The sequence below is a fragment of the Mesoplodon densirostris genome, chromosome 5, assembly GCF_025265405.1.
Source record: "Mesoplodon densirostris isolate mMesDen1 chromosome 5, mMesDen1 primary haplotype, whole genome shotgun sequence".
NCBI lineage: Eukaryota > Metazoa > Chordata > Mammalia > Artiodactyla > Ziphiidae > Mesoplodon > Mesoplodon densirostris.
In genome coordinates, this window is record NC_082665.1 from 120,882,839 (window position 1) to 120,896,692 (window position 13,854).

General features: G+C 43.6%; 1 protein-coding gene across 9 annotated transcripts in view; it reads left to right on the forward strand.

The window, feature by feature from the left end:
• The first annotated feature begins 261 nt into the window (after positions 1-261).
• Positions 262-13,854, forward strand: part of MYLK (myosin light chain kinase) — a 191,240-nt gene continuing 177,647 nt past the window's right edge. For all 9 annotated transcript variants that reach the window (XM_060099431.1, XM_060099437.1, XM_060099433.1 and 6 more), the window contains exon 1: positions 262-426. In XM_060099431.1, the coding sequence (XP_059955414.1) occupies positions 262-426 (165 nt within the window). The remainder of the gene's footprint in view (positions 427-13,854) is intronic.

Sequence of the window (13,854 nt, forward strand, 5' to 3'; positions counted from 1 at the left end):
GGTTTTGGGGAGACCAGGACGTGGCCCTGGGAGCTGGCGTCTGGGGCAGACTGGGCTTCACCCCTGCAGCTTTGTGTGTAGGGGACACAGGGACTCTCATTCCCAGAGAGGAGCTCCAGGCGGCCCTTGACCTAGTGGGGCTCCCTGTAAAGCCCACGACACTGCGGCCCCAACCAGCACCCTGGGCACGTCGGCCGCCTGCAGGGAGGATGGGTTGTACTTTGTCTCCTCTGACCTGATCTTCCTTCCTGTTTGCAGACCATGGGGGATGTGAAGCTGGCTGCCTCGACACACGTTTCCAAAACCTCCCTCACTGTGGATCACACAAGAGTCGGCTCCATGCCCCTGACCGAGGCCCCTGCTTTCATTTTGCCCCCTCGGAACCTCTGCATCAAGGAAGGGGCCACCGCCAAGTTTGAAGGGAGGGTAAGGAGTGAGGCTGGGTGGGCGGCTTGCAGGGCACGTGGGGCAGGGTGGTTGCTTCTGCTCCAGCCTTCTCCTCGGCAGGCTGACCTGCCATAAAGCCTGCTTTCCTTTTGGACTCACAAGTAAAGTGGATATATGCCCATTGGCCCTATTTCTTTTGTTTATGGTTGACTTTGGGCCGTGCTGGAGAATTTGGGGGTGGGGAGGGACACTGATGTTTTGCTATTAATGCAAGTCGTGTTCTGGGTTCATGCACCTGATTCTAGGAGAAGAAGAGGGGGGCTGGTGGCAGGAAGTCTCAAATCTGACAATTGAGAACTAACTCTCACTTTTCTCTCACTTCCTACCTGGAAGGAGTGTTTGGTTAACTAACCCTCTCGTGTATCCACACGGTACATCCAGAGCAATGGGGTGGGAGATAGGACCCCTTATCTCAGTTCTGTCACCTTTTGCTAATGGGTACTGGTCTCTTGCCCTTACTGGGCCTCCATTTCTTCCTCTGCAAATAGGCAATGATAATTCCTCGTCCACCTTGTACTAGAAAGGAGAAGAGGAAGATGAGAAGAATATCGAGGTTATGCCCCATTGGTGACCTGCTGGCTCAGGTCACCAGGAAGTCAGATCATCAGCTTGATGCAGAGATGCACGTGGAAGTCAGGGGTTAGCAAGTAATATTTGTCCTGGATTAAACACGGACGATCTCCCCCAGGAAATGCTTTAGCAGCTAGAAGGCTTTGATCCAAGCAGAAGACAGCTGAGGTGATGAGGAACTCATAGGTTGCACTATGAGTCTACAAGTTAAGAGCAGGTACCTGAAAGCTTGTGGAATGAAGGAGTCAAGAGCATCACTCTTCCTGGATGACACTGGGCCTTGCCTCTGTTTAAGTGGCACGTTTGGCTGCGTGGTCCTCTGGAGAGTATTCAGGGGCTATGTGCTCTGCACAGGCCTGTGTAGTTAACTGTTTGCTGGTGGATCTGACGTTCCTTGTCATATGTTTTACTTGAAGAAGGGGAATGTTGGTGATGCTGCTGAGGGGTCTGTTTCTTCTCTCTGGGCTCTACCAGGATGAGGGCTTTTTTCTGTTGCCCTGACTGTGGTCCCTCCATCCCCACATCCCCACAGCTGGCAGGAAAGAAGCAACAAGAAGAGTCCCTGGGGATTTAGAAATGGGAGTGAAGTACTGATGCACACGACAACATGGATGAACACTGAAAACACGCTAAATGAAAGAAGTCAGACACAGAAGGTCACATATTGAATGACTGTATCTGAAATGTCCAGAACAGGCAAAAGTATAGCGACTAACAGTAGATGAGTGTGGTTGAGGGCTAGCGGGGAGGAGTGGGGAGTGACCGCCGAGCGGTGCAGGGTTTCTTTAGGGGATCATGACTGTTCTGAAATTAGGTAGTGGTGGTGGTTGCACAACTTTGTGAATATGTTATAAAACACTGGATTTACACTTAGAAAATTCAAAGTGAACTTCTGAAAAACAGCTTAGCAAAACTGATCCATACCCACCCTCCTGCCCTATTGCTTGTCAGAGATGAACTCCTCCCTCAAATTCAGAGAGTAAGAGATGACTTAGCTTCTGCAGATGAGGAGGGCTTGCTTCCTCTGCTGACTCTGGAGGTCATGAAGGAGTGGAGCCTTCGGGCTGTTTGCCCTGGAACCTTTGTAGAATGAGCACTGGCCCAGCAGTCCACACACTGGAGATCTCTGTTGCTCAGTTATCCTCTAGTTGGCAGGTCAGACCTTCTCTGGACCTCAGTTTCCTTATCTGAGAAGAAATAACTAGTTGTTTCTATATTTTCTGGCCTGCAGGGATGTGAAAAGAAAGCGAGTTGAAGAAGAAAATGGTAAAAGCAGTTCATAAAGTCAAGAAGTGTAGTAATAACAGTATTTTTTTAATGAGGTGACGTTCATATACATAAATTTAACTGTCTTAAACAATTCGATGGCATTTGATGCATTCACAATGCTGACTGCAGTATTCTTAAAGTAGAGCATTCTCTATGTGAACATTTTATTTTACTTATATTGAGGAAATGGTTGACTTTGTATATTACATGTGGGCTATAGGTCAAAGGGAATGTGTTCCTTAGAAGTCAGCCTTCGGAGCTCTGTTACCACTCACCAGCTTTCTGGAATTAACCCAGAACAGCACCTTGAGAGCATGCTGGTGTATAGTGGACACAGAAGGAAGACAATTCCAGAGATGTTAGGTGGAATGTCTGGCTCCATCTCAGAACTTGCAGAGAGAAACACAGAGGGAGGGGCTGTCTTAGAAAGCGCTCTGTAAACTAGCATGCTGCGAGTGTGTGTTATCACTGAAGCAAAGGAACACCTTGCATCAGGGAAGGGCCACGTCAAGTGACTCCAGAATGAGGAATTTTTGTTTGGATACAGAGATGCAGATGAGCAGCGGGTGTTCCTGACCTGGCCCCCTCAGAGAAGGGAAAGGTAGGGTGGTGGTGACCTGCGTGACACGAGCTTAGAGCAGGAGTTTCTAGTTTTAAAAGACCGAGCGCCAAACGGTCATCCCCTGATCACAGCCAGGGGTTCTCTGCCTCTAGGGCATGTTAACCTGCTCTGCTGTGGCCACTTGACCTGTCCTGCAGCTGACCCCTCTCTCCAGGCCCTGGGACGCATCCTGTTCTAGAGGCTCATTCTGTACCAGCCAGTCCTGGTGTCAGTTTCACAGCGATCTCAGGACCTCAGCTCTCCAGTCACTGGGCTCTTGCAGACTCTCTTAAAACTGAGCGACTTTTAAAATAAGCCTTCAAGCTACTTCTTAGGCCCAGGCTGGCACCCATCGCAGCCAGCAGGAACCCTTCTCTTCCTTGCAGCAGCCCTCAGGGCCTCTGTCTGCTTTCCTCTTCCCCCACGCCCCTCTAAAAAGTTGCCACTACCAGCTCAAGCCCTAAAGCCTGGGTGTGGAGGGTACTAGGATGTCCCAGCTTCTTCTGCAGAGGGCACGGGATCCTCCCATAACTGTAGAAACACAATGAACCCCACAGATGTGAGGAAGTTATAAAGGTTTGTTTCCTACTGCCTTCTGAAGCTGGTAATCAAAAGTTGGTTCAACCTTGTGTTTTCTGGTTTTATTCCTGAAAGAGGTAAGAACTGTTGCCCGGCCCCCCTTCCTCTTTATCCTATTTTTAGGCCAAAGACTTAATGAACCCCTTCCTCCCCGCCTTCCTCTTTCTATCAAAAAGACTTGGTGACCCTAAGACAGGACCACAGGTGCCCCTTGTGTTTCTTGTCTTTTTCTGAGAAGCTCCAAACTGTGAGATGTTCAGCTCTGTGGGTCTCAGTCCATCACATCCTTTAGGGTTTTTCCACTTTGTGGCAGATACTTTGGACCAACATGTAACCCACGACCAACCCTCTTTGCCCTTCCCTTTTCCATTCTAGAGGTCATTGTGAAGTTTTCCTCTGCAGCTAAGAGTTGCTCAGTGACACATTTGGCTGAAGTCAGCTAGGGTATTCCTAGGAAAGCGTTTGCTTTTCTGATTAAAACAAAACAAGGGCTTCCCTGGTGGCGCGGTGGTTGAGAGTCTGCCTGCCAATGCAGAGGACATGGGTTCGTGCCCCGGTCCGGGAAGATCCCACATGCCGCAGAGTGGCTAGGCCCGTGAGCCATGGCCCCTGAGCCTGTGCGTCCGGAGCCTGTGCTCCGCAACGGGAGAGGCCACAACAGTGAGAGGCCCGCGTACCGCAAAAACAAAAAAAACCAAAAAAACCCCAAAACAAGTCACTGGTTCTCTCATATTCCACCCCTCTCCTGCTTCCTGCCTTGAATGCAGATTTGATGGCTGGTGCTCAGGCAGCCATATTAAAACCATGAGGGAACAAGCCAGAATACAAAGGATTGGTTGGGGTGGGCATAGAGGGTGGGGGTGGTACAGCTGTTGAGGGAGCATAAAGACCAGCAGCTAAGAGACAGAAGTCCTAAGAGAGTTTCCTAGATAGGATCTTTGGCTGTGGTTATTCACACAGGAAATTTTATAGAAAGTGTTCCTAACTGATAAACAACACCTAATGAGATGCATGTGGAGATATCGTCTCTTTAAATGATGGGAATAACAGGGGAGAAGACATAACACAGAGAAGGACTAAAAAACCCTTTCAGACCTGTACCAAATCTACCAACAGTGAGGGGAGTGCTTGAGTTGAATGTGGCCGTGCAGTTAAAGCATTCTAGAGGAATTTGTTCCTCCCTGGCTGTGGCCATCTGGCTTGAACCAACAGGATCTAGGGTCTATGAGAGAAAGTCAACCATATGGCGCTAAGTGGTGATTTAATGTCATTACAGAAAACTACTATTTGATCGGGGTCTACTGATAAGGGCAAAGCTACCTACCCTGCCCCACCTTTTTTTTTTTTTTTCCTCTGCCAGCTTAAGGAGATTATAGTTACCAGAACTCATACAACTTTGGATCTATGTCTCATCAGTACCACCTTTAGACCCAGGCAACCTGAGCCCACATTCTAGAAACCCCTGTTCCTTCATCTGGCTGCACCCTTGCCCAAGAGCAGGGGATCTCTCTGCTCAAGGGATATACCCAGTGGAGCCACACCATCTGCCATGTTCTGAGCACCCAGGACCCTGGAATTCTCTACCAAAGGGCCCTGAGCCCACTTCTAAGACCTGGGTTGGCCTATTCCCGTGAGAAGACTTACCTAGGCCTGAGTGGAATGGTCAAGGGGCAGCTGTTTGCTTGGGGGGATAAGAAGGTAGATGAAACTCAGATGTGGGGATCTGTTGTCCGCCCACGGGTATAGCAGGGCCCTGACAGCATAGGATGGACGGTGCCACTGCCTCGTGTGTGTTGCTGGGCCCAGGGTGCTGGGGGCCTCCACGGACAGATAGTGGAGGCCCACACATATCAAGGGCTGACTGAAATGCCTCCAGCTGCTCTGTTGCCCCTGAGGGCGGCTAAAGTGCTGACGGGCTGCTTCCCCCAACATGGAGTCAAGTGTGAAAGGAGCGACATGGTAGGAGAAATACTAAAATTACTGGAGATTTCTTCCCTTCTGCCCTGGAATTCATTCTTATCAGAAAAAGCAAACATAGTGATAGGCCCTGGCTGTGCTGTGAATCAAACGAGCTGATACTTTAGTGCCTCTTGAAGTACAGCCCAAATGAGATTTCAGTCCAGACTGAGGGGCTCAGTGTTCACTGAAGGGGGCTTCACAATAACGGGCTAGCCTGGCCTCATTAAGACATGTTTATGTTTAAGGCGTGGAGGGTGGAGGAACAGGGAAGGCCTGACCCATGAAAGCGTGAATAACTCAATTTCCACTTTAACCAACATTGGTATCCTTCCCCCACTAACTTCCCAGTTCGCTTCTATCTCAGAAGCGCTCAACCGCTTAGAGAAGTTTGAAGGAAGCATCTGGTATGCTTTCTGCCCTCAGAAGTCTTGTTTTTGAACATGACTTGCGGTATCTTAGTCCCCATCCCCCCCAACCAGGGATCGAACCCGGGCCCCAGCAGTGAAAGCGTGAAAGTGCCGAGTCCCAACCACTGGACCATCAGGGGATTCTCTGTCCTCAGAAGTCTTAATGATGTGGTTCTTGAGAAAAACATGTGCCTATAAAACAGTAGGATATGACAGTATAATTAGATGCTTGAAATAGTTCAATTAAATAGTTTGTACTATAGGAATTTAGAGGAGATTAACGTGAGGTTTGCAGTGGCTTGGAAACTGGTTTCTTGCTTCTGGACTTCTGTCCTTCCAGTTGGTCCTACCGACAATGCAGGTCTGACTATGTCACCTCCCTGCTTCAATCCTTGAACCTTGGATGAGGCTCCTCAGAGCTGCCCACAAGGCCCTTCCAATCAGCTCCAAGCTTTCCAGCCCTGACCCCTCTTCCTCCCTTCCTCCCTATGGCTCACTCCAGCCCTGCTCGCCCACACAACAGTACTTTGTTCTGGTATTGCCTTTCTGGAGAAAGGGTAAACAAGGAAAGCATTTTATCTTCCCTATCGATTAGGAGTGGGGGCAGAGTGTGATAGGCCTACTGGCACCAGGCATATGGTCTTCGTCATTTTGTCCTCATGGTAAAGCAGCTTTATACCCATTTTTAAAAGTTAAAAAAAATTTAATACAATTTTTAAAGGTTATACTCCATTTACAGTTATTGCAAAATATTGGCTGTAGTCCCCGTGTTGTTCAATACATCCTTAAACCTATCTTACAGCCAGTAGTTTGTACCTCCCATGTCCCACCCCTACAGTGCCCCTCCCCACTGGTAGCCACTAGTTTGTTCCCTGTGTCTGTGAGTCTGCTTTTTTTTTTTTTTTTTTTTTTTGCGGTACACGGGCCTCTCACTGTTGTGGCCTCTCCCGTTGTGGAGCGCAGGCTCAGTGGCCATGGCTCATGGGCCTATCCACTCCGCGGCATGTGGGATCTTCCCGGACCAGGGCACAAACCCATGTCCCCTCCATCAGCAGGCGGACTCTCAACCACTGCGCCACCAGGGAAGCCCATCTGCTTCTTTTTTTATATTCACTAGTTTGTTGTATTTTTTAGATTCTACATATAAGTGATATCATGCAGTATTTGTCTTTCTCTGTCTGACTTATTTCACTTAGCATAATGCCCTCATATCCCCATTTTTTATAGAGGAAGAACCCAGGGGCTCAGAGTAATTACAAACCTTGCCAAGATTACGTCAGAAAGTGAAGGAGGCAGTACTTTAGGGTCCAAATCGTGTATTCCTCGCACTACTGATGTCATCCCTTTTACAGGTCTCATCTGGTTCCTTGAACTCAGTGACTGTTTCTTATTCATCTTTGTGTCCCAGGAGTAGCACAATGCCTGCCACATGATGGGTGCTCTGTTAGTGTTTGGTTCCCTTGAGAACCAAGTTGGTTGGGTCTGACTCGAGACTTCTTGCCAGTCAAGCCCATAGGGATTTGGTCCCATGCTTCTTAGGGTCTTGTCTCCCCTTCCCCCATCCTATTCCCTGCTCCCTTCTTTACCTGAGGCCATGCCTTTATCAAGAATGCCCTTCCTTCTCCCACTGCATCTTATCCAGCATCAAGATCCTATTTAAACCCTACCTCCTTCAGGCTACTTTCCTTAAGTATGTCTTCTCTTTAAAGCATTTTAACAGAGGACAGAGGAGCCATGGTAATAGGATGTGGAAGGTTCCCAATAATCACATAAAATCATTCATGAGTGATAACCGCAGGAAAGTGTTGACTACTTTGGCCTTTTAAAAACGTATTATTCATTAATCATCTCTGTGCCTATAATTTTATTATAAAGAAAAAATGATTTAAATGTTAAACTCTTTTTAAAACAAAAATTCCAGCAAAGTAAAAATGTTCCTTGCCTTGACCTGTACTTCTGCTCTCCAGAGGTAGCCACCATTAACAATTTGGGTATCCGTCCGGAAATATTCTATGCAAATATAAGCATAAATCTGTATATGCTTTTACATATACAAGTGGACCCATGTACATATACTGATCTGCACCTTGCTGTTTTTGCTTAACATCTTTTGGCCTTTTTTTTTTTTTTAACAATAGCACATAGATCTACCTCATAGGTAGATCTGAGCTAATCCTGAACTTTCCAACCCTCAATTGCTCCCTCCTCTGAATTCCTAGAATACTTACTTATCTGACTCATTTTTTCTTTTATTAATGTGCAGCTTTATCAGTTATTGTTTATTGTCTTTTGCTTCCTCAATGCAAATGAGTTGTTTGAGGTCTAGAGCTGCATTGTCCAGTAGGATAGCGATTAGCCACATATGGCTACTTAAATTTAGGTTAAATGAATTAAAATTAAATAAAATTAAAAATTCAATTCTTCAGCCACGCTAGCCATATTTTCAGCACTCAGTGTCCACGTGTGGCTGATAGCTACCGTGTTGGGCAGTGCAGATTATTGAACATTTCTATCATCTTAGAAAGTGCTATCAGAGAGGGCTGATCAAGGCCACTCTTGCATTTAATTCAGTCCCCACGTACTAGAGATCCACAGCTAGAAGATATATTGACAATGGCTGTTCCATTCACAATAGAAATAAGACATTAAATTCTTGATAATTTCCTTAGGGCATAAAATCATTCAAAGAAAAATGTAAAACCCTTGATGAACGAATCTTTGTTTTCCATTTTTGTTGAAGAGTAGTAATCTTGGTATCCCAGAAAGCTTGAATGTGCTCCCCCAAATTTCAATACCTGTCTGTTCCAGGTGGCTCAGAAATTCTCATGACAAGGAGACTGGTTCCTGAAGTATTTAAAGGAAAAGCAGCAGAATGGGAAATGACAGGGCAAGTCATGCTGAAAGTACAGTTGTCAGAAGTTGGTGGCCACTCTGATTCAAAATGCCAGACTGAACATATTTATTAACTTCTCCACCCTCCAAATGTGCCATTGAAATGAACATAAAGGGTTAAAAAGAATTAATTCAGAGTTGCACTGAGAACAGGAGAGGGGAATTAGTGGATGAGGGATTTCCATGGGTTTGCATGGATGGATACATCAGCGCTACCCACCATAACATATAAGTGAGAGCCACATATTTGAGATGAAAGGATTTGGAGACTAGGAGTGGGCTGTAGGGCAGAAATAGGGGTGATTAAAGGATGTTTACTTAATATCTCTATGGAGAAAACTGAAGCTCTTGGTGTCGATATTAATTAGTATCTCCAAAGAAAGTCTTTTTACTTTGCCACCAGGTGAAATGTGTTGACTGTCCAGTTGCTGTCCAGCTGCTCCATGCCCAGACACTCTAAGTGAAGCCCAGCAGTAGACATGCCCCACTCAGGGACACGAAGCTTGCAGTCAAGCCCCTCATTCAGGGTGACAGGACTACACACAGGGATGGAAAACCTCCATTTAGAAACTAGTTCTTCAATCATAGATTGTGAATAGTTAATTCATGGCCACCAAATGTTTGAAGAAAATATTTATACAATATAATATTGCTATCAAGAAAATTGTTCTTTTTTATACTTTTTTTAAAGTTTAATTAATTAATTAATTTTTGGCTGCATTGTGTCTTCGTTGCTGTGCACGGGCTTTCTCTAGCTGTGGCAAGAGGGGGCTACTCTTCATTGAGATGTGCAGGTTTCTCATCACAGCGGCTTCTCTTGTTGCGGAGCACGGGCTCTAGGCTCGCGGGCTTCAGTCGTTGTAGCACATGGCCTCAGTGGTTGTGGCTCACAGGCTCTAGAGCGCAGGCTCAGTAGTTGTGGCCCATGGGCTTAGTTGCTCCACGGCATGTGGGATCTTCCTGGACCAGGGATTGAACCCGTGTCCCCTGCATTGGCAGGCAGATTCTTAAAAACTGCACCACCAGGGAAGTCCCTGTTCTTTTTTTTAAAGTCAATCTATAGACAAAGCTCTAAAGTGTTAGTTAGAGATACAGAACAGAAGGTAAACTCTGTAAGCTTTGGCAAGCCGTAAGTAAAGGAATGTTGAATGATAAGGTAGAGGAGGGAAAGAGAGGAAGAGAAAACTACAAGGGCACTATTGTCCTCATCTTACATGGTAGGAAGTGAGGAGATACCATCTAAAACAGATGGATCAAATAACAGAGGCTTGAGTATATGACTTAAAACCATAATGACGGAGGTAAAAAATGGTCAGCTCATCAGCCATATTTGGTACACAGACATTTTATGTTTGGTCAGCAGTGTTCTCTTTGAGCTAAGATTTACAAATGGAAAACTTACACATACAATTCATTTCTGAATGGCTTTTCTCAAAAAACAAGACCTGACAACACTTGGTCAGTGGGTGCTACCCTTACATCTAAGCATGTCTTTGCCAGGTTGCTGTAGTCCCGACCTACCCCGATTCCCAGTCATCTCCCAACACATGGGCAAGCGTCTGTTGCTAGTTTTTTTTTTTGTTCGTTTGTTTTTATACAGCAGGTTCTTATTAGTTATCCATTTTATACATATTAATGTATATATGTCAATCCCAATCTCCCAATTCATCACACCACCGCCACCACCCCCTGCCACTTTCCCCCCTTTGGCGTTCATACGTTTGTTCTCTACATCTGTGTCTCAATTTCTGCCCTGCAAACTTGTTCATCTGTACCATTTTTCTAGTTTCCACATATATGTGTTAATATATGATATTTGTTTTTCTCTTTCTGACTTACTTCACTCTGTATGACAGTCTCTAGATCCATCCACGTCTGTACAAATGACCCAATTCCGTTCCTTTTTATGGCTGAGTAATATTCCATTGTATATATGTACCACATCTTCTTTATCCATTCATATGTCAGTGGGCATTTAGGTTGCTTCCATGACCTGCCTATTGTAAATAGTGCTGCAATGAACATTGGGGTGCATGTGTCTTTTTGAATTATGGTTTTCTCTGGGTATATGCTCAGTAGTGGGATTCCTGGGTCATATGATAAAACTATTTTTAGTTTCTTAAGGAACCTCCATACTGTTTTCCATAGTGGCTGTATCAACTTACATTCCCACCAAGAGTGCAAGAAGGTTCCCTTTTCTACACACACTTTCCATCATTTGTTGTTTGTAGATTTTCTGATGATGCCCATTCTAATGGTGTGAAGTGATACCTCATTGTAGTTTTGATTTGCATTTCTCTAATATTTAGTGATGTTGAGCAGCTTTTCATGTGCTTCTTGGCCATCTGTATGTCTTCTTTGGAAAATGTCTATTTAGGTCTTCTGCCCATTTTTGGATTGGGTTGTTTGTTTTTTTTAACATTGAGCTGCATGAGCTGTTTACATATTTTGCAGATTAATCCTTTGTCCATTGATTCATTTGCAAATATTTTCTCCCAATCTGAGGGTTGTCTTTTCGTCTTGTTTGTAGTTTCCTTTGCTTTTCAAAAGCTTTTAAGTTTCATTAGGTCCCATTTTTCTATTTTTGTTTTTATTTCCATTACTCTAGGAGGTGGATCAGAAAACATCTTGCTGTGATTTATGTCAAAGAGTGTTCTTCCTATGTTTTCCCCTAAGAGTTTTATAGTGTACAGTCTTACATTTAGGTCTCTAATCCATTTTGAGTTTATGTTTTTGTATGGTGTTAGGGAGTGTTCTAATTTCATTCTTTTACATGTAGGGGTCCAGTTTTCCCAGCACCACTTATTGAAGGGGCTGTCTTTTCTCCATTGTATATCCTTGCCTCCTTTGTCATAGATTAGGTGACCATAGGTGCATGGGTTTATCTCTGGGCTTTCTATCCTGTTCCACTGATCTATATTTCTGTTTTTGTGACAGTACCATATTGTCTTGATTACTGTATCTTTGTAGTATAGTCTGAAGTCAGGGAGTCCAATTCCTCCAGCTCCATTTTTTTCCCTCAATACTGCTTTGGCTATTTGGAGTCTTTTATGTCTCCATAGAAATTTTAAGATTTTTTCTTCTAGTTCTGTAAAAAATGCCATTGGTAGTTTAATAGGGATTTCATTGAATCTGTAGATTGCTTTGTATAGTATAGTCATTTTCACAATATTGATCCTTCCAATCCAAGAACATGGTGTATCTCTTCATCTGTTTCATCTTTGATTTCTTTCATCAGTGTCTTATAGTTTTCTGAGTATAGGTCTTTTACCTCCTTAGGTAGGTTTATTCCTAGTTATTTTATTCTTTTTGTTCCAGTGGTGATTGAGATTGTTACATTAATTTCTCTTTCTGATCTTTCATTGTTAGTGTATAGGAGTGCAAGAGATTTCTGTGCATCAATTTTGTATCCTGTAACTTTACGAAATTAATTGATCAGCTATAGTAGTTTTCTGGTGGCATCCTTCGGATTCTCTATGTATAGTATCATATCAGCTGCAAACAGTGACAGTTTGACTTCTTCTTTTCCAATTTGTATTCCTTTTATTTCTTTTTCTTCTCTAATTGCTGTGGCTAGGACTTCCAAAGCTATGTTGAATAATAGTGACAAGAGTGGCCATCCTTGTCTTGTTCCTGATCTTAGAGGAAATGGTTTCAGTTTTTCACCATTGAGAATGATGTTTGCTGTGGGTTTGTCATATATGGCCTTTATTATGTTGAGGTAGGTTCCCTCTATGCCCACTTTCTGGAGAGTTTTTATCATAAATGGGTGTTGAATTTTGTCAAAAGCTTTTTCTGCATCTGTTGAGATGATCATATGGTTTTTATTCTTCTATTTGTTAATATGGTGTATCACATTGATTGATTTGCATATATTGAGGAATCCTTGCATCCCTGAGATAAATCCCACTTGATCATGGTGTATGATCCTTTTAATGTGTTGTTGGATTCTGTTTGCTAGTATGTTGTTGAGCATTTTTGCATCTATATTCATCTGTGATATTGGTCTGTAGTTTTCTGTTTTTGTAGTATCTTTGTCTGGTTTTGGTATCAGGGTGATGGTGGCCTCATAAAATGAGTTTGGGAGTGGTCCTTCCTCTGCAATTTTTTGGAAGAGTTTGAGAAAGATGGGTGTTAGTTCTTCTCTAAATGTTTGATAGAATTCACCTGTGAAGCCATCTGGTCCTGGACTTTTGTCTGTTGGAAGATTTTTAATCAGAGTTTCAATTTCATTACTGGTGATTGTTTTGTTCATATTTTCTATTTCTTCCTGGTTCACTTTTGGAAGGTTATACCTTTCTAAGAATTTGTCCATTTCTTCCAGCTTGTCCATTTTATTGTCATGGAGTTGCTTGTAGTAGTGTCTTACTATGCTTTGTATTTCTGCGGTGTCTGTTGTAACTTCTCCTTTTTCATTTCTAATTTTATTGATTTGAGTCCTCTCCCTCTTTTTCTCCATGAGTCTGGCTAATGGTTTATCAATTTAGTTTATCTTTCAAAGAACCAGCTTTTAGTTTTATTGATCTTTGCTTTTGTATTCTTTGTTTCTATTTCATTTATTTCTGCTCTGATCTTTATGATTTCTTTTCTTCTACTAACTTTGGGCTTTGTTTGTTCTTCTTTCTCTAGTTCCTTTAGGTGTAAGGTTAGATTTTTTATTTTAGATTTTTCTTGTTTCTTGAGGTAGGCTTGTATTGCTATAAACTTCCCTCTTAGAACTGCTTTTCCTGCATCCCATAGGTTTTGGATCGTTGTGTTTTCATTGTCATTTGTCTCTAGGTATTTTTTGATTTTCTCTTTTTCTTCAGTGATCTCTTGGTTATTTAGTAACGTATTGTTTTTTTTTTTCCTTTCTTGTCTCTTGTAACATTCTTTTTTAATTTTATTTTTTTTATTTAAAAAAAATTTTTTTAATTAACAAATTTAATCAGTTATACATATACATATGTTCCCATATCCCCTCCCTTTTGCGTCTCCCTCCCGCCCTCCCTATCCCACCCCTCCAGGCGGTCACAAAGCACCGAGCTGATCTCCCTGTGCTATGCGGCTGCTTCCCACTAGCTATCTACCTTATGTTTGATAGTGTATATATGTCCATGCCACTCTTTCGCTTTGTCACAGCTTACCCTT